Genomic DNA, 18444 nt, shown 5'->3' with positions numbered 1-18444 from the left:
TCGGGTACTCGGGTATAGCCCTCATCCGCATGCACTCTCACGGGCTACACCACTTTTCTATCTCATACTCATGCCGCTCTCTCAATGCGGCGTACATGCGGGAATACTCTACCCATTACTCACGGGTTCCCCATTGCACAACCTCCTCTATTCTCTTTCTCTTAGCTCTTAAAGTAGCTTATACTCAAATTCTCTACTATGTCTCAAGCTACTTCTTAAGTGTATAAACAAATGTGTATAGATGTGTATAGATAGCTCATGCTCACTAATGCACTAATGAAATGCCAAATACAAGATTTCCTCAAAACAGTCATTCTGCATAGGTCACACTAAAAAGGCCATAACTTGCGTTATACACCTCGGATTGCTACGATTTTGGTCTCTTTTTAAAGCTTAGAGACAGGGCTACAACTTTTATGTTTTGGTCTAAACCCAGTTCAATCCGTAACATGCCGAAAAATTACTCAAAAGGTCACAGCTGTGACAGGGTAGATTCCACTTAGGCATTTCATCAAACAACTTTTGTGCATACCAAAAACTCTAATTATCAATAACTCTACTCTTCTCTTTAATCATCCAAAATGGGAGAAAAACTCCCTTATATAGTCATAATTTCTGCCAAGGAAAACACTCCCAAAAATATTCATACAAACTCCTCCAACTTCAACTCAATTTCCATCTCTCATCACACATCAAAAACACTTCTCATAATACATATTCATCTCAACTCAATTCTCAACAACATAACATACTTATACAAGCATACATCTCTACTCAATCTCTAAATCTCTACTCAAAAACTTATTCAAAACTCAAGTTGGTTGGATTTACTTACCTTGTGAAAAAGTGACTTCTTAGCACTTTTCCTTTCCTTTGTTTTCTTGTCCTCTACAACTCAAAACAACAACAAGAGCAATAACAACCAAATAAGACTTCAATATAACTATAAGCAAACTCACATCTAAAGCAAGAATCCTTACCTTAGGATGCTTTAGATGAAATCTCTACTCAAAATGACTGAAAAGCTCTCTTAAACCCCTTAGAAATCTTGGAAGATTGGATGGAGAAATTGAGAGAAAGTAGGCAATGGAAGAGGCGGTGGAAATGGATGGACTAAAGGGTTTCTCTACACTTAACCCTTTTTAGCTCATATTATAATCACCCTTTCCCATTTTGCCCTTGCCCTTCCTTAGAAATTCCATCTATATCCTTTGATTCTTTACAAATACACCCCCATCCAACCACAATCTCTACTAAATTTTCTTACATTTTACTCCCCACTTTTCCTACTAATTAGGGGTAGAATGGTCATTGTGCCCCAAAAGGAGAATTCTCTAGAAAACTCAAGAAACTTTTTATTAGGCCTGTAGCCGCGGCGAAGAACTTTCCGTCGCCCCGGCAAAACAGGGCAGAACCTACCCGTCGGTTCAGCTCCTTCTCGCCGCGGCGAAGCTTCTTTTTCGCCCCATCGAAGATTGGATTTCCAAAATTCACCAAATTTCAACCAATTTCAATGCAATAAATCAACCAACTCACCATACAAACTCATTTGAAGCTAAATCAATGAACCTTTAAGTAATACAGAAAATCTTAAGTACGTACCTCAAGTGGGATATTACAACTTAGAGGTTCAATTTTGCATCGTTCTCCACTTCCTTCTGTTGACTCAGTTGTCAGTGAGTTATTGGCTGAAGAAATACGCCTTAAGTCTTATTCTGAAAAAAGGAATTATTTATACTTCTAATCCTTCTGTGTTAGCAGTTCCTTCTAAGCCACTCTTTAATAATCAGAATAAGCCTTACACAAGGGTTGCCTTCGACAAGTGCAGTTTCTGTAAGTAAAAAGGTCATTGGAAGGCTCAGTGTCCTAAGTTGAGACAGTAGAATCAATCACAGTAGCAATCTCAAGCTTGGAAGCCTAGCAACCAGTCACAATCTAATGCTCATAGACCACCTCAAGGTTACAAACCACCACAGTCTAATACTGCAGCAGTTGTTTCATTAGGTCCTTTCACCGATCCTAGTACTCTGGTTGAGCAATTTCAGAAGTTTCTCTCCTTAAAGCCACAAGCTATGTCTACTTCTTCTTCCGTAGGTTCGTTCCCTCATAGTTCTTCAGGTATGTCACATTCTGTATGGGTTTTTGATTCTGGTGCTTCACATCACATGTCTCCAGATTCTTCATCTTTTGCTTTTGTGTCTCCTTCGTCTTTTATTCCTGTCATAACTACTGATGACACTCATATGCCTTTAGCAGGTGTTGGTTCTGTTGTCACACTTCACTTGTCTCTCTTTATTGTTTATCATATTCTGAAACTTACATTAAATCTTGCTTCTGTTGGTTAGTTATGTGATTTTGGTAATTTAGTCACATTTTCTTCTTCTTCTTGTTATGTGCAGGATCTGCAGTCTCAAAAGCTGAATGGGACAGGCCGTAGGAAGGGGGGACTATATATTTTGGATGAGTTAAAAGTGCCAGTTGCTGCTGCTACTAGTGTTGATTTGTCTTCTTTTCATTTAAGTCCTTCTTCTTCTAGTTTTTATTTATGGCATTCTTATTTAGGTCATGTTTCGTCTTCTTGTTTGAGATTTTTGGCCTCCACAAGGGCTTTGGGAAATTTGCAAACTTGTGATATTTTTTATTGTAGTGGATGTAAACTGGCAAAATTTTCAGCTTTACCTTTTAATCGAAGTATTTCTATTTCCTCTTCTCCATTTGATTTGATTCATTCTAATGTATGGGGACCTTCTCCTGTTACCACAAAAGGAGGGTCTCGATATTATGTTTCTTTTATTGATGATCATACTCGTTATTGTTGGGTTTATTTAATGAAACATCGTTCTGAATTCTTTGAGATATACATAGTCTTTCGAGCTCTTATCAAAACTCAACATTCTGCTATTATCAAATGTTTTAGGTGTGATTTGGGTGGGGAATACACTTATAATAAATTTTGTGAGTTGCTTGCATTAGATGGAACTGTTCACCAAACCTCGTGTACAGATACTCCTGAGCAAAATGGTGTTGCTGAAAGAAAACATAGGCACATTGTTGAAACTGCTCGTTCTCTCTTATTGTCTACATCTATTCCTAGCCTGTTTTGGGGTGAAGCTGTTCTTACTGCTGTAGGTTTAATTAATACAATTCCATCTTCTCATATTTCAGGTTTTTCTCCTTTCGAAAAGTTGTATGGGTATGCCTCTGATTATTCTTTCTTTAGAGTTTTTGGTTATACTTGTTTCGTTCTTCGTCCTCATGCAGAACGCAGCAAGTTGTCCTCTCGGTCTGCTATTTGTGTCTTTCTTGGTTATGGTGAAGGTAAAAAGGGGTATCGTTGTTTTGATCCACTAACTCAAAAACTTTTTGTGTCTTGTCATGTTGTTTTTCTTGAGCATATACCTTTCTTTTCTATTCCATCCACTACTCATAACTTGACTAGATCCGATCTTATTCGTATAGATCATTTTTCTGAGGATTCTGATAGTTTGTCATCTCAGGTTCCTAGTACTTCAAATACCCCTTCTCATGTTCCTAGTACTTCAAATACCCCTTCTCATGTTCTTACCCCGTTACCTTTACATTATACTCGACCAATTCATACTATTCATTCTACAGGTACTGACACTTTACTCTCTAGCACACGTGAAGCTCCCTCTTCTCCTATGGTCCATTAAGATTTGTCTAAGATTATGGATCCACCTCTATGTCAATCCATACGCATTCGTAAGTCCACAAAGTTACCAGATTTTGCTTATTCTTGTTATTCTTCATCTTTTGTTTCATTTTTAGCCTTTACTCATTGTCTCTCTGAGCCTTCTTCCTAAAAAGAGGCAATTCTTGATCCTCTTTGGCAGCAAGCTATGGATGAGGAATTTTCTGGTTTGCATAAGACAGGTACTTGGGATTTGGTTCCTCTACCTCCTGGTAAGACTGTTGTTGGTTGTTGTTGGGTGTATAACATCAAGACTAGTTCTGATGGATCTGTTGAGCGATACAAAGCTAGGTTGGTTGCAAAAGGGTACTCTCAACAGTATGGTATGGATTATGAGGAGACATTTGCTCTTGTTGCAAAAATGACTATTATTCATACTCTTATTGCAGTAGCTTCGGTTCGTCAGTGGCATATTTTGATGTTAAAAATGCTTTCTTGAAATGAGATCTTCAAGAAGAAGTTTATATGGCGTGCTCTCCTAGTATTTCACATGATTCTAGGTATGTTTGCAAGCTCAAGAAAGTGTTATATGGTCTTAAACAAGCACCTCGTGCTTAGTTTAAGAAATTTTCTGTTGTGATCTCTTCCCTTGGATTTGCATCTAGTAGTCATGATTCTGCTCTTTTTGTTAAGTGCGCTGATACAGGTCGTATCATTCTGTCTTTATATGTTGATGACATGATTATTACTGGTGATGATATTACTGGTGATGATATTACTGGTATTTCAGTTTTGAAGACAAAGTTAGCTAGACAGTTTGAAATGAAGGATTTGGGTTCTCTATGATATTTCTTAGGTATTGAGGTAGCCTACTCACCTAGAGGTTATCTTCTTTCTTAGTCGAAGTATGTTGAAGATGTTGTTGAGCGGGCTAGACTTACTGATAATAAGACTGTAGATACTCCGATTGAGGTTAGCGCAAAGTATTCTTCTTCTGATGGTTTACCTTTGTCAGATCCTTCTTTATACCGTACCATTGTTGGGAGCTTGGTATATCTCACTATTACTCATCTAGATATTGCATATGTTGGTCATGTTGTTAGTCAGTTTGTTGCTTCTCCTACTATAGTTCATTGGGTAGCTGTTTTTTGTATTTTGTGGTATCTTCGGGGAACAATCTTTCAGAGTCTTTTACTTCCATCCACCTCTTCCTTGGAGCTGCATCATACTCTAATGCTGATCATGGCAGTGATCCCACAGATAACAAGTCTATTACTGGTTTCTATATCTTTTTGGGTGATTCTCTTATTTCTTAGAAGAGCCAGAAACAATCCATTGTTTCTCAATCTTCAACCAAAGAAGAATATCGTGTTATGGCATCTACTACCAAAGAGATTGTTTGGTTACGTTGGTTACTTGCAGATATCGGAGTTTCTCTTTCTCATCCCACTCATATGTATTGTGACAACCAGAGTTCTATTCAGATTACTCACAACTCGGTTTTTCATGAACGAACTAAGCACATTGAGATCGATTGTCACCTTACTCGTCATCATCTCAAGCATGGCACCATTACTTTGCCCTTTGTTTCTTCTTCTTTGCAGATTACAGATTTCTTTACCAAGTCGCATTCTATTTCCCGTTTTCGTTTTCTAGTTGGCAAACTCTCGATGCTTGTAGCCGCCGCATCGTGAGTTTGAGGGGAGATGTTAAGAAATATAGGGTTATTTTGTTTTATAGTTTATTAAGGGTAGATCTGTCTTTTCATTATTTCCTTTGTTTAGCTTATATATAGTCTCTTTGTATTTAGGTTAAATTATTATTTTTGTATTCAATTACATAGTGCATTATCAATGAAACCCTAGCCTCCTCTTTTTATTTTTTCACCTCACCAATGGTGACACCTCAAACAAAGATTCGAACAAGAACATTAACAATTACAAACAGTTTGACATGTCTAAGTTGTTTGTTGATGAAGGTGTAGAAGAAAAACTAGATCCAAACATGCCCTACTCTTTAGACCCTAAAATTTCGGATTGGGACCGGTAGAGAGCAGAGTGGTTAAAAAATAATCCGAATTTTGCGAACTTTCTTGGACCAAACAAACCTCGTGTCTTGCTTGTGAAGGTTTAATAAATTACACGATTTATATATTAAAAAATAAATATAAATAAGAAGTGTACCTTCATTATTTGTTATTGCCAATTTATTTGGCGTAGACGAATGATCAACCTCGATCAGGGACTTTGGAGTTTCATTTGCTCCTACATTTTATAAAATTAATTAAAAATTGTGGATTTAATTTTAAATTTCACATAAATTACTATACAAATAATAAGAAAAATGAACTTTTAGAATTAAAAAAAAAAAAAAACAAACAAACAAACAAACAAACAAACAATCTACCTCTAGTATTTAATGATTCAGGCCTCATAGGTTCATTTGATATAAGAGTCAAATCATCAATCTCAATTGATGTGGATAGTGAGGTGTTGTTGATATTCTTGGACATATTTTTTTAAGTTCGACGCACCTTTTGATATTCTTAGAGATAATCTTTTTGAGTTCGACTCAATTTGTTTAGGATGAATATTTGATGGTAAAGTAGTTTTCTTCTTACGACTAGGTGCCATGATTGTTCATATAACAAAGAAAGATTGACAACAATGTTGAAATAATAATTAAAAAAAAAATACGAAAGAAGATGAGGGTTAGTAAAAGGAAGCAGAATGGAGGTAATTAGGTCATTCATTCCATATATATACTTGACTTGAAGTATGAAAGATATTTAAAATGGAAAATATACTTAAAAATAGAATTTGATTTTTTTATTGTATATATATAATTGACTTGAAGTGGGAAATATATTAAAAATAAGAAAGATACTTAACAATATTTTACAGTTTTAATTATACATATATAATTAACTTGAAGTAAGAAAAATATTTAAAATAGGAAAGATACTTAGTTTAGAGTCTTAATTTTTACACCTTTAGGAGCGAATTAAAAAATAAAATCGCCACCTCCTAAATTGCCTTGAAAAAATTTCCCACTCCAACAATTTCATCTCTTACAAAACACTAAGTACAGCTATTGAGAACAAGTCAATTACATAAGTAAGAATTAATGAACCATACATTAAGATACCTATATATATATATATATGTTATTGAAATGTTCTACAAATTATATTATTTGGCCCTTCATAATTTTTATAGATTTTTACATGACCCCCTCAAAATAAAAGAAAATATAGTTCTCTTGATTAAAATATAAAATTTTCATTGAGTTAATCAAACTCATGACTAGATGAGCATGTCATTCATTTTTTAATAATAACTACTTAGTGTTGGGCTAAGAACAAAACGCATACATAGCAAATAAAATAAAAAGACATCTCCACTTATGTAACAAACAAAATATAAATGACTATAATTTTATTTTGTTACGATTGTATACTCTCTTTTCACATTTGTATTATAGAAGTGTTTTTCACTTAGTTTATACGTGCTTATTGTATTGGATTGATTTAACAATCCAAACTTTTCAATTAAGTTTTTTTTTTTTTTTTCAGATTTTTATATCTTTTTAATTAATCAATTACTTATGCTTATAAAAAAAAAATGTCTATCTTTAATAAATAAAACATATATTATTATTTGTCATAACTATAAATATTATAATTGATTTTTTGTTATAATTTCAACCTAATACATATTCATCATTTACATGCATATATATTCTCTCTAGTCTCATAAAATTAGAAATTTAAATCAATCACTCAATCAAAGTCCTTGCTGCAATAAATTAGAAATGACACATTAAATTAAGTAGAATATTAACTAAATCACATATCAAGTACCCACCTCACAAGTAGCTCGAATTGCATATTGTTATGGCATAATCCAGTGAGTATATCTGTATATACTTTAGTACGTGTCAACCCAAAAGAATAAAAGTGTTTCAAAGAGGATGAGACAACCGCTTGTATGGTTTAAAGATTATGTTATTCATTAGGCAAATACTAATTACAAGGTCTTTTTTTTTTTATATTAATTAATTTAGCCAAGTTTTATTAGTCTAAAGTTATTATTAGAAGTTGGAGTAGTATTAGGATTAAGTATTGCTAGGTATGATTAGAAATATTACTCATTACAGAATTAAGATATTATACCATTAGAATCTTTCAAAGCCTAAACCATGGATCATTATTGTATTTTTATTGGATTAAGATATATTTTTAAATAAACCAAAAATAATGAAATAATTTAAATAAAAAAGAGAAAAATGTGTTAAAAAAAATAAAAAAAACAAAAGTGTTTACATAAGATAAAGGACAAGCAATCTTATTTTTTAAATTAAGAAACATAAAATGAAAAAAAAAAAAAAAAAAAAAAAAAAGATAAGACGTTTGTTTCCGTCATGCCAATGTCATCACTAACGAGGATTGACAGGCCAAATCAAGGCCACAGTCTAGCATGGCAAGTGTGAGTCCAAGTGACACTATCGTATCAGTTACACCTCTGGCCTAAGCCCTAAAGGAAGGCCAATGACTTTTTTTTTTTTTTTTTTTTAATAGTTTTATTTTATTTTTTAGGTACATGTTGGTGTTTTATTGGATAAGGTTATTTTATTAAACTTTTTTTTTTTTTTTCCTTATGACTTATACAATGTCCTTGCTTCCTATTAAATTATCTGTAATTAATATTAAATGTACCTATACTGAACAAAGTTACTATTTAATGTCCTTAAGTTGAACAAATTGAAGCTTTTGTTTGTTTACCTAAATTGATGATATCTCTAAAAAAAATTAGAATAAATATACACGGATTTTAAATTTAATCAAGAAATTAATAAAAGAATTTTCAAATTTTACTTGGGATTTGGCTTTTTAGCTCCAATGTGCTAGTACCTTTATCAAATAATAAAAGTTAAGATGATTAAAAGTTTTATTGAAGGTTTATTACTGCAATTTAAAAAGGAATGTAATAATAAAATATATACAACTATTATTAGAAAATAAAACTAATGGGGCTACGCATGCATCTATGGCCCATTTTCCAATGATTCGTTGAGAAAGAGTCATAAGACGACATATTTCTATATTTAAACAAAACACAAAAAAGAATTGTAATATCATAATTAATGGAAAAAATTAATTACTGGCATGATAATTATCACATTTAGGAAAAAGATTTGGTTTGTCAAATTTTGAGTTTGTTTGGGCCTCCAAACGATTGGTACAACGACAGAGCTAAAAATTGCAATTGAATCCTAATTCTCCTTAAATCGAAATCGTCTTTAATTCGATTTTTGTTACTTAATTCTTGTTCTTAGTAATTATTCTTGTGTTGAATAATTTCCGAAGTAAACGCCTTAAGTTGCTCTGATTAACTAGTCTCTGTGGATCGACCTTTGCTTGCTACTAATACAATTTTAAGTAGAATAATTTAATTTTTGGTTGCGCTCGATATGCATAGTAATTTATGAATTTTATTGTGTAATTTGTATTCAGTTTGAATTTGATTTGTATTCTTTTATCATTAAAGCCGAAAATGATACATAATATTTACATTTATAAAATTATTAGGCCCCGTTTGGTTCATTATTGGGTAGATTTTAGAATAATCTTTTGAAAAAAAGTTAAATTGGGTGGGTATTACGATGTAGAATTTTGAAAATTAAAATAAATACCCTCTATGTTTATTTATTTACTAAACACCCCTATAATAAAATATTCAAAGTTAACAAGAACACCCCCACTTCACTCATAAATACGGACAGCCGGCCACCACCGCCGGAGGGTGCTAGAGTTGTCGTATCGACGTATGACCAGCTCGATATTGCCGGTCGTGCGCCGACGTGGCCATTGACGGCTAGATCTAGCTGCATTTGGTCGTCAACGGCGGCCAAAGATACGGTCGTCATTGACGACTGTCGACAGCCAAAGATCTGACTATTGACGGCCAGATCTACCATGGATCTGGCCGAAAAAGGCTAGATCGGTGCACTACCGGCCAGATTCAGCCAGTAGTGCACCATTACACCAAATTTCGGCCAGCTTCTAGCAGTGGTGACCAGAATCTGGTAAATTTGGATTATTGGGGTGTTCTTGTCAATTTTTAAAATTTTTTTTGGAGGTTGTTTAGTTAAATTAATAAATTTAGGGGGTTTAAAGGAAATTAAAAAATTTAGAATTATATTTTGGAAAATAGGTGAAACAAACTTAATTTTTTTGGGAAAACTTTTCTAGTTTTCCCAATATGTGAACCAAACGAAGCCTTAATGATTTTGTATTTTTTACAATTTTTTGGCCATTTCAAGTTTTTTTTTTTTTTTTTTTTTTTTAAATAAAAGCAATAATTTAACAATAGATTAGGAATTAAAATTTGGGGACAAATATTTGCAATGGATTGAAATGTGTTGCTATGATTTTACAAACAAATTTCTTTTTCATTGCTAATTTGTTGGTAATTTGTTTTAGAATATATTTCTTTGATCTAGCTAGATATAGCAAAACCCAATCCGCCCCTTATCACCGCTCGATCCCGACAAAATTTTCTAGCCATTGACCTCATACTCGATCCTATGCGTTAATGAGTTTTTTTTTTTTTTTTTTTTTTTTTTTTTTTTTTTTTTTTTTTAACTTCTTCTTTCCAAATATTATTATTTTTATTTTTTTTTTTATTTAGGTGACGTATATGTTATTGCTAAAAACTTGAGAGGAATGACAAATAATTTTATGCATATTAATTATGTTTTTTTAGGCTTTTGTCACAAAATATCACATTTAATTTAATTCAAATATTTTGTCACTAATACCTCCATTATAACATTTATAAATATTTTTTTTTTTTTGTAAAGATAAATAATTCTTTTGTGACAAATTAGTTTGTAATTATGACATGTGTTACTACATATAGTGATTAAAGTTTTTGATGACAAATATGTTTATCATGATAAACAATTTATCTCGACACTTAAACTTTGACTCAAACATTTTGTCATTAATATCTCTGTTTCAACATATATCATGACATTCTTTTTTTGTAATAATAAATAATTTTTTTTTTTTGTGACAAAATAATCTTTTGTTATAACATGTATAACAAAATCTAGTGACTAAAATATTTTATGGCAGAGTTTGTTTATCGCAATAAACAATTTACCCAACGCCAAAATTTGGCTCCAAAAATTTGTGATGAAATATTATGATAAAAATGTTTTTCTTCACTATATTTCTTATGGGTTTCTTTATTGTGATAAAATATTATGGCAATATTTTTTTTTAGTCACTGTATATTCTCTTTGTCATACACTGAGTGGGGGTGTTTTTATTAATTTTTAAACTTTTTTGGGGGTGTTTAATTAAAGTAATAAACTTAAAGAGTCTAAAAATAATTAAATATAATATAATAGTATTTCCTAAATAATGAAACAAACAGTTATTTTACGAATATAATTGAGAATAGGGTAGAAAATAAAGAACCAAATGGAAATAATATTGTTATAGCTTCTAAAAAATTATGGTAAAACCTTACCTAAAGTTGTATAAAAAATTCAACCTGTAGGGAAGTGTATAATTTCCCTAATCCAAGAGATGTGCAACTATAATATCAGGTCAAATTTTAGTAGATATTAATGAAACTTGCCTTAGTTTTTTTCCAGGAGGGTCTTTCGACTGGAAAAAACAGGAGAAATCCCAGAAGTACTAGTGGCTTTGGGATTTCTGACACATCTGTATGGATTAATCTATTCATTTCCCTGCATTTGATTTGCACAAATCAACTTTGACCTTAATCATTTGCTAATTAATGAACAAACATTATATTAGATTTGATAATTTTTTTTTTTTTCTGTTTTAATCTTGCAGTAAAATTAATCTAAATTACTTCTACGGTCCCTGCCTGCGTTATTGGAAACTTATCTCGATTGGGGTTTGTAAGTATTGAAAAACACCTTGTGATGAAAACATGATTTAGATTATATTTGTTTATTTTTGGAAAATGAATTTGGATTTGTTTGCTAATCTTGTTTTCGGGTCTTGGGGTGTATAATTTTGTCTTTCTTGTGTCCTTAGGGTTTAGCGACAATACCCTTTCAGGGCCTCTCCCTAAGGAACTTGGAAAACTTTAGAAGTTAACTTATCTGTAAGATTGGCTTACTTTCTCCTTTCTCTAATTTTTTTTTTTTTTTTTAAATTTTAATGATAGCAAGATTCAAATAAATTCTCTACGATTATTTTATTAAATGAAAGCAGAGAAAAAAAATCCAATTGTTAATTAAGGAAAGATTTTAAATTGGGAACTTGAAGAGATGACTTCTTTAAGTTAGACTTAGATTTCCTATGTTAGATCTTCCTCTTTAAATTGAATCGAATTTGGATGACTTAGTACTATTAAGGTAGATTTCTACTATTTTTTTTAGGCCATGATATCTTCTTTTCTTTCCGTCTATTTTAATTCTTCTCTTATATTCTACGTCACTGACATATAGTTATATGGGGACAATTGTGAGATGATCTTTTTTATTATTCTGAAACTGATAGCCATAATCACTCTTTAGCCTAGAAAAAAAAAAAAAATGGAAGTCTTAAGATAAAAAAGTGTCTGATGGTTCAATGTGTCACATGTTATGTTTAGGAAAACTCAAAATCACAGTTGGAACTATTGTGCTTATACATAACTTGCAATAAATATTTCATGAATTCTGCTTGAATAACGTCTTACAAATGCATGAATTAATATAAAATAATGAGCATTAGAGAGTTAATTCTTTTGATACATTTCATGCAGGGCTATAGGTTTCAACAATTTCTCTGGAACACCCCCTCCTAAACTGGGATTCTTAGACAAACTAGGGAAAATGTAAATTCTTACTTATTTGTTTAAAATATTTTTTCTGTATTTAGTTTCCGAGTAAAACACTAATTTTTACACTTGAGATATATGTCTTATGAAAATAAGAATTTCTTTATTGGTAGACTTTAACAGTTACATAGATAGTTCTGGAGTGTGTGGGGAAATTCCCTCGACTTTTGCTAATCTTCAAAACATGAAAATAATGTAAGAAAGATCCTTTCCACATGTTTATGGCTTTCTATTTCTGCTATGCTTGAAGATTACATTGCCTGTACTCCGCTTACAATAAGTGATTTGTTAATTTCAGGTATGCAACTGATTGTAAATTGACAGGCAAAATACCAGAGTTCATTGGGAACTGGAACAAACTTATAGTGTTGTAATATATGAAAAACTTCTTTCATGATATTCGATTGTATCATTGTGAATGGTAACAAATATTTTCTCTACCTCTGTCTAGATTTAAGCACTCTGATTATTTTGTTGACAAATACTTATGTAGGATATTTGGAGGGAATTCACTTGAAGGTCCTATACCATCCAGTTCTTCTAATTTGACCTCATTGGTCAAATTGTGAGTATAATTCAAATAGTACTACTCCCTCAAAAGCTAATTCAAAAAATAATAACTTGACACGATATCATATCAGTGATGTTTGAATTAATTGTGTAGGCAAATCACTGACTGAAACAATGTTAGCTCGTCTCTAGATTTCATTAAAAGTATGAAGAACTTGACTTCTTTGTAAGTTACTTATACTCAGTGGCGGACCCAGGATTTTTGCCCAGGGGGGGCCCTCGCTCCGCCACTGTTTGCCAATCAACTAGTGAAAACATAAGAAAATAACATCCAATTCACAAGGAAACACAAGAAAATTGTTACGTGGAAAAACCTCTTCAATGTGAAGAGATAAAAAAACCACGGGAATATAATCTAACGATCCACTTAAATCCAATATAATCAAAAGAGTTTACTGATGCATATTTTTGACAAACATGCAAATATAGCAAGTACACTAGTCGCAAAAAGTAATAAAGTGATAAGTAGAGTATCGTTCCCACGAGGATAGTGTTACTAATTACCGATTTCTCTAGTTTAAGTCCTAATTGAAGCAACAATAAATTGGATTGATGGAAGATTAACAAACTAAATACAAATGCAAAACCCAACAACTTAACTAATTAAACAATTCTAAAACAAATGCTAGGGTGTTGAATTCACCTAAATACGCTAACCCAAATCATAGAATCTATTACCCAAGTTCTAATTCCTTGATTGAAAATCGAATTCCCTAAGTTGTAAAACATACATTCTCATGCTACATTTCCCTACTTATCCCTATTAAGCTTCCGCACCCAACAAAATGAAGATTAATAGTTCAAAGGATTTTAAGCTTTGTGGAATTCTATCTAGATTTCATAGATCGCTAAACCTATCTCTAGCGTTTGCTTAATCTACGGTATTTATCCCAAGAGGCACAATCACAAATCACTTCTCAGTCTCATTGTGAACAACACACATTTGAATGGTGATCAAGCATCCAAAAGTCATTAAGCAAAGAGATAAACACTCAATCATGAAATTAAAACTCAAAGTAAATCAATTCATATAAATTTGAATCATTGTATCAAGGTTACATCAAACCTCAGCTAAACAACTCAGTTCATACTCAAAAACAAAATAAAATAACAAAAACAAACTGAATCAAGATTCATCATTGAAAAACAAACAAAAGATGGAGAAATCTTCTCTAATTTGAAGCCCAAATCTTCAATAATCTTCTCCTTTCAAAAGCTGCCTTCCAAATGACGAACCAAGGCCCTTTTTCTTTCGTTTTCGTGCTAATTTATACCTCTTTCACTTAAGGACCAAGCCCTAGCAAGCCAAAATGCGTCGTTTTATTTTTCACATCTGACGCAGTTTCGCCGCAGCGAAGCTTTTTTCTTGCCGCAGAGAGAATATTTCGAGCCAAATTTGAGCATGAAAGAGTCTTAATATGGAAAAGTGTTAAAAATATGAATTGTAGCCCTTTAAATTATGTTTCAACTCGTTGAAGAATCAGAACAATCCGAGGTCTACAGCTCAAGTTATGGAAGAAATACTGAAGCACATCCAAAGACGTTTTCCTTCGGTTTCCAACATACTGTTCACGACTTCAAGTCAAGTTTTCACCCTTGTCCAGTCAGAATTAGGAAAAACCCAAAACATGAAAGTTGTAGCTCTGCTTCTTAGCTTTCCAAAACTTTTAAAATCAGGTCATTCTAAGTTCCCAAGCTCAAGTTACGTAATTTACGCTCAAAACTGTCATCTATACTCAAAATCATCGTTTAGGCCTACAAAGACAAATTAATAGAATTAGGTAGCAATTATGACCCAATTTGTATGAGAAGTATCCTAAATCCTATCAAAATTCAATACAAAATCATAGGGAAAAATAGGATTATCATTTACAATAATCACAAATTCACCAAAAATATTCTACATAAATTTAGAATTCAATCATAACTCTAATAAAAGTAAAATACACAAAAGTTTACAAAAATATGGATTACAATCACTCCAAATTCAGATATGCATGTAAAAGGGAAGGGAAGTTGAGAATTGGGAAAGAAAACTTGAATATAAAAAAGGCAAAACCTAACTTTTTTCTTTTTTTTTTTACCTTTTAAAAAAACTTCTCAAATTTTTTTTAAAAGTTGAGGGCAGGCCTGGGCCTACCCTCAAAGGGCCTGGGTCCGCCCCTGCTTATACTCCATTAAGTTATAACTAACTTTTTAGTTCCTGATACTTTTCTTTTGAGCTGTTTCATTTTGACATTGTCTAACTTTTTTTCTTCATAGATCTCTAAGGGGCGGACCCAGGCCCCTTGAGGGTAGGCCCAGGCCTGCCCTCAACTTTGTAAAAAAAAATTGCAAAGTTTTTTTGGAAGGCTAAAAAAAAAAAAAAAAAGGTTAAAAAATGAAAAAGTTAGGTTTTGTCTTTTCCTTATTCAACTTTTTCTTCCCCAGTTCCCAACTCCCTTTTTACATGCAGCTGAAGTTCAACCCAGAAATTAAAAAAATCCCCCTCTCAACTTCTTTCATTCACGTCTCTTGAAGCCTGAAGGTTAGTATTTCCTTATTTAATGACATATTACTGCTTTTGAAAAATCTTATTGATGCCTACAGTTTTAGTCTTTTAGAGTATTGGGTTTGGGTGAAAAGTTTTAGTAGTGGCAGACGCAGTTTTAATGAGACAAATAATAGGTTAAAGAAATCTTTTCTATTATTTTTGACTTTGTTTTCTTGGCTCTTGTTTGTATGTGAGAAAGAAGATTGTCATTATCACTTTTAAAACTTCCTTTCTAAACCACACAATGGGCGCCTGCTCTATATAAACGAATGGCCTCCATCTTATACAATTAAATATTTAAATGTATTATATATGGTGTGTAACCTGTGTTAAATAGGTGTGTTAAATTAAAATATGTCTTAGGTATCATGTGTCATGGTTTGTTCATGTATCTTATTCAAGAGAAAATTAAGTTGCTAAATTAATTTTTTTTTTTTTTAATAGGAATCTCTTTGTCTCTTATTTTTGGGATCCCACTTTAGTACTAATTCATTATATGTTTATCGGATTTGGAATCCAAAGCATTAACAAATAAGATTTGATATCCAATTATTTCAAGAGACTGAAGAAAAGTCCAGCAAAAAATGTTGATGGAGACTCTACTGATATTGAGGTTAATCAAACCCCATAAGAAGAAGAAACCCCACAACAGCCACAACAACACCAAGAAAAAGAAGCTCAACGTTCAATCGGGGTATTCAATTTAGATGAGCTTGAAACTGACCCAGGATTGAGGATACCAATTAACGAGCTTTGTTGTACTGACAAACAAAAAGAGGAAGTTCGAAGAGCATACTTGTTGAAAGGTCATTGCCAACCTAAAGATCATAACTTTCTTCTCACTCCTTTTGGAGATAAAAAGCATAGGTTTACATCAGAGTGGTACAAAGAAGGTTCATGTTGGATGGAATATAGTGTGGCAAAAGATGCAATATTTTGTTTGAATTGTTATCTTTTCAAACCCGATTATGGTGACCAAGCAAGTGATGAAGTTTTTGTGAATAAGGGATATAATAACTGGAAAGATAAAGCAAAAGTGAAAAAACATGTTGGTGATCATTCTAGTACTCATAACCAATGTCATGCCAAGTGTGTTGATTTGATGAACCAAAGGCAACACATTGATGTAAATCTTGCTTGCGTGTCGAAAAAGGGCAAATTGGATTATCGCATTCGCTTGAATGCATCAATTGATTGCATTAGATTTCTTTTACATCAGGGATTAGCATTTTGTGGTCATGACGAGTCGGTTGAATATGAAAATCAAGGTAACTTTATGGAACTATTGAAGTTTCTATCCAATCATAATGACGACATAAAGAAAGTTGTGCTGGGAAATGCTCCGAAAAACCATCAAATGACGGCCCCCAAAATCCAAAGGCAACTAACTAGTGTTTGTGCTCATTTGACGACCAAGAAAATTATTGCAGAAATTGTGAGAGATAAACAACTATTTTCTTTACTAGTTGATGAATCTCATGATGTGGCAGTGAAAGAACAAATGGCTATTGTTTTTCGCTATGTGGACAAAATGGGTTGTGATATTGAATGTTTTATTGGGATTGTGCATGTTAAGAATACTTCTGCAAAGTCTTTAAAAACTGCAATAGATGCCTTTTTTGTGAAGTGTGGATTGAGTTTGACAAGTTTACGGGGCCAAGGTTATGATGGAGCAAGCAATATGAGGGGTGAGTTCAATGGTTTGAAGACTTTAATATTGAGAGAAAATAAATTTGCTTTCTACACTCATTGTTTCTCTCATCAACTCCAATTGGCGCTAGTCAAAGTTGTAAGTAAACATTCAGCATTGGGTGAATTTTTTCAAACTCTTTCTATGTTATCAAACACTGTGGCAGCATCTTGCAAGCGCAGAGATCTTCTACGTGACAATCAGTATGAATATGTGATATCTTTGATTTCTAATGGTGATATTCAGACGGGACGCGGTTTGAATCAAGAATGCACTATTAAACGACCAGGAGATACACGTTGGGGTTCACACATAGGGACAATTCATAGTGTCATAAACTTATTTTCTTCTGTTGTTGGTGTGCTCAGAGTGATTGAGATTGAAGGAGATGATTGGCAAAACAAAAGTCAAGCAAGGAGTTTATTACGAATCATGGAGAATTTTGAATTCGTCTTTTTGTTATTCTTGATGAAGAAAGTATTGGGAATCACATATGAACTGTCACAAGCTTTACAAAGAAAAGATCAAGATCTCCTTAATGCCATGCAGTTTGTACAAATTTCGAAGCGTCAGTTGCATAAATTGAGAAATGAAGACACTTGCTTTGACATATTTTTGAAAAAAGCTTATGATATGTGTAAAGATAATGACATACCAATCCCGGAGAACATGGAAGATAATTTTGGGAGGACAAACTGAGGGATTGCGCCAATTACGAATACACATCATTTTAAGGTGGAATTGATGTACATAGTTTTAGATAACATTCAAGGAGAACTCAATAATCGTTTGGATGAAGTAAATATGGGGTTGCTTCAGTGTATGCCATCTCTTGATCTAAGTAACTCTTTTGCTACATTTAGTAAAGATAGATTACTTGAGTTTGCAAAGTTATATCCTACCGATTTTCCTCAACACGATATTTGGTTCCTCGATAATCAACTTGAAAACTATTATGAGGATGTTAGCACCAATGCCAATTTCACTCATGTTGATGGGATTGCCGATCTTGCAAAAAAAATGGTTGAGTTTAAGAAGGATGTTGCTTATGACAAAGTTTTCTTGCTTATTAAATGAGCACTGGTTTTGCCTGTGGCTGCTGCAACAGTTGAAAGGGTGTTCTCTGCAA

At 32.7% G+C, this 18444-nt stretch overlaps 1 protein-coding gene across 1 annotated transcript; it reads left to right on the top strand.

Moving 5' to 3' along the window:
- The first annotated feature begins 16529 nt into the window (after nucleotides 1-16529).
- LOC116121447 (zinc finger MYM-type protein 1-like) lies at nucleotides 16530-18014 on the top strand. Its single transcript, XM_031407406.1, has 2 exons — nucleotides 16530-16893; nucleotides 17116-18014. The coding sequence occupies exons 1-2, from the start codon at nucleotides 16530-16532 to the stop codon at nucleotides 18012-18014; spliced, it is 1263 nt and encodes a 420-aa protein (XP_031263266.1).
- Nucleotides 18015-18444: the final 430 nt, after the last annotated feature.

This window comes from Pistacia vera, unplaced genomic scaffold (genome assembly GCF_008641045.1).
Source record: "Pistacia vera cultivar Batoury unplaced genomic scaffold, PisVer_v2 Contig984, whole genome shotgun sequence".
NCBI lineage: Eukaryota > Viridiplantae > Streptophyta > Magnoliopsida > Sapindales > Anacardiaceae > Pistacia > Pistacia vera.
The sequence above is the reverse complement of the archived record's forward strand: the minus strand, read 5'-3'. Positions and strand labels throughout refer to the sequence as shown.

What these genes read in the sequence shown, in the direction of transcription:
- LOC116121447 (XM_031407406.1), top strand. Translation starts at nt 16,530, where the DNA reads ATGGAATATAGTGTGGCAAAAGATGCAATATTTTGTTTGAATTGTTAT. An exon ending in GGTTGAATATGAAAATCAAG is followed by an intron (nt 16,894 to 17,115) that starts GTAACTTTATGG and finishes ATGATGTGGCAG; the next exon opens with TGAAAGAACAAATGGCTATT.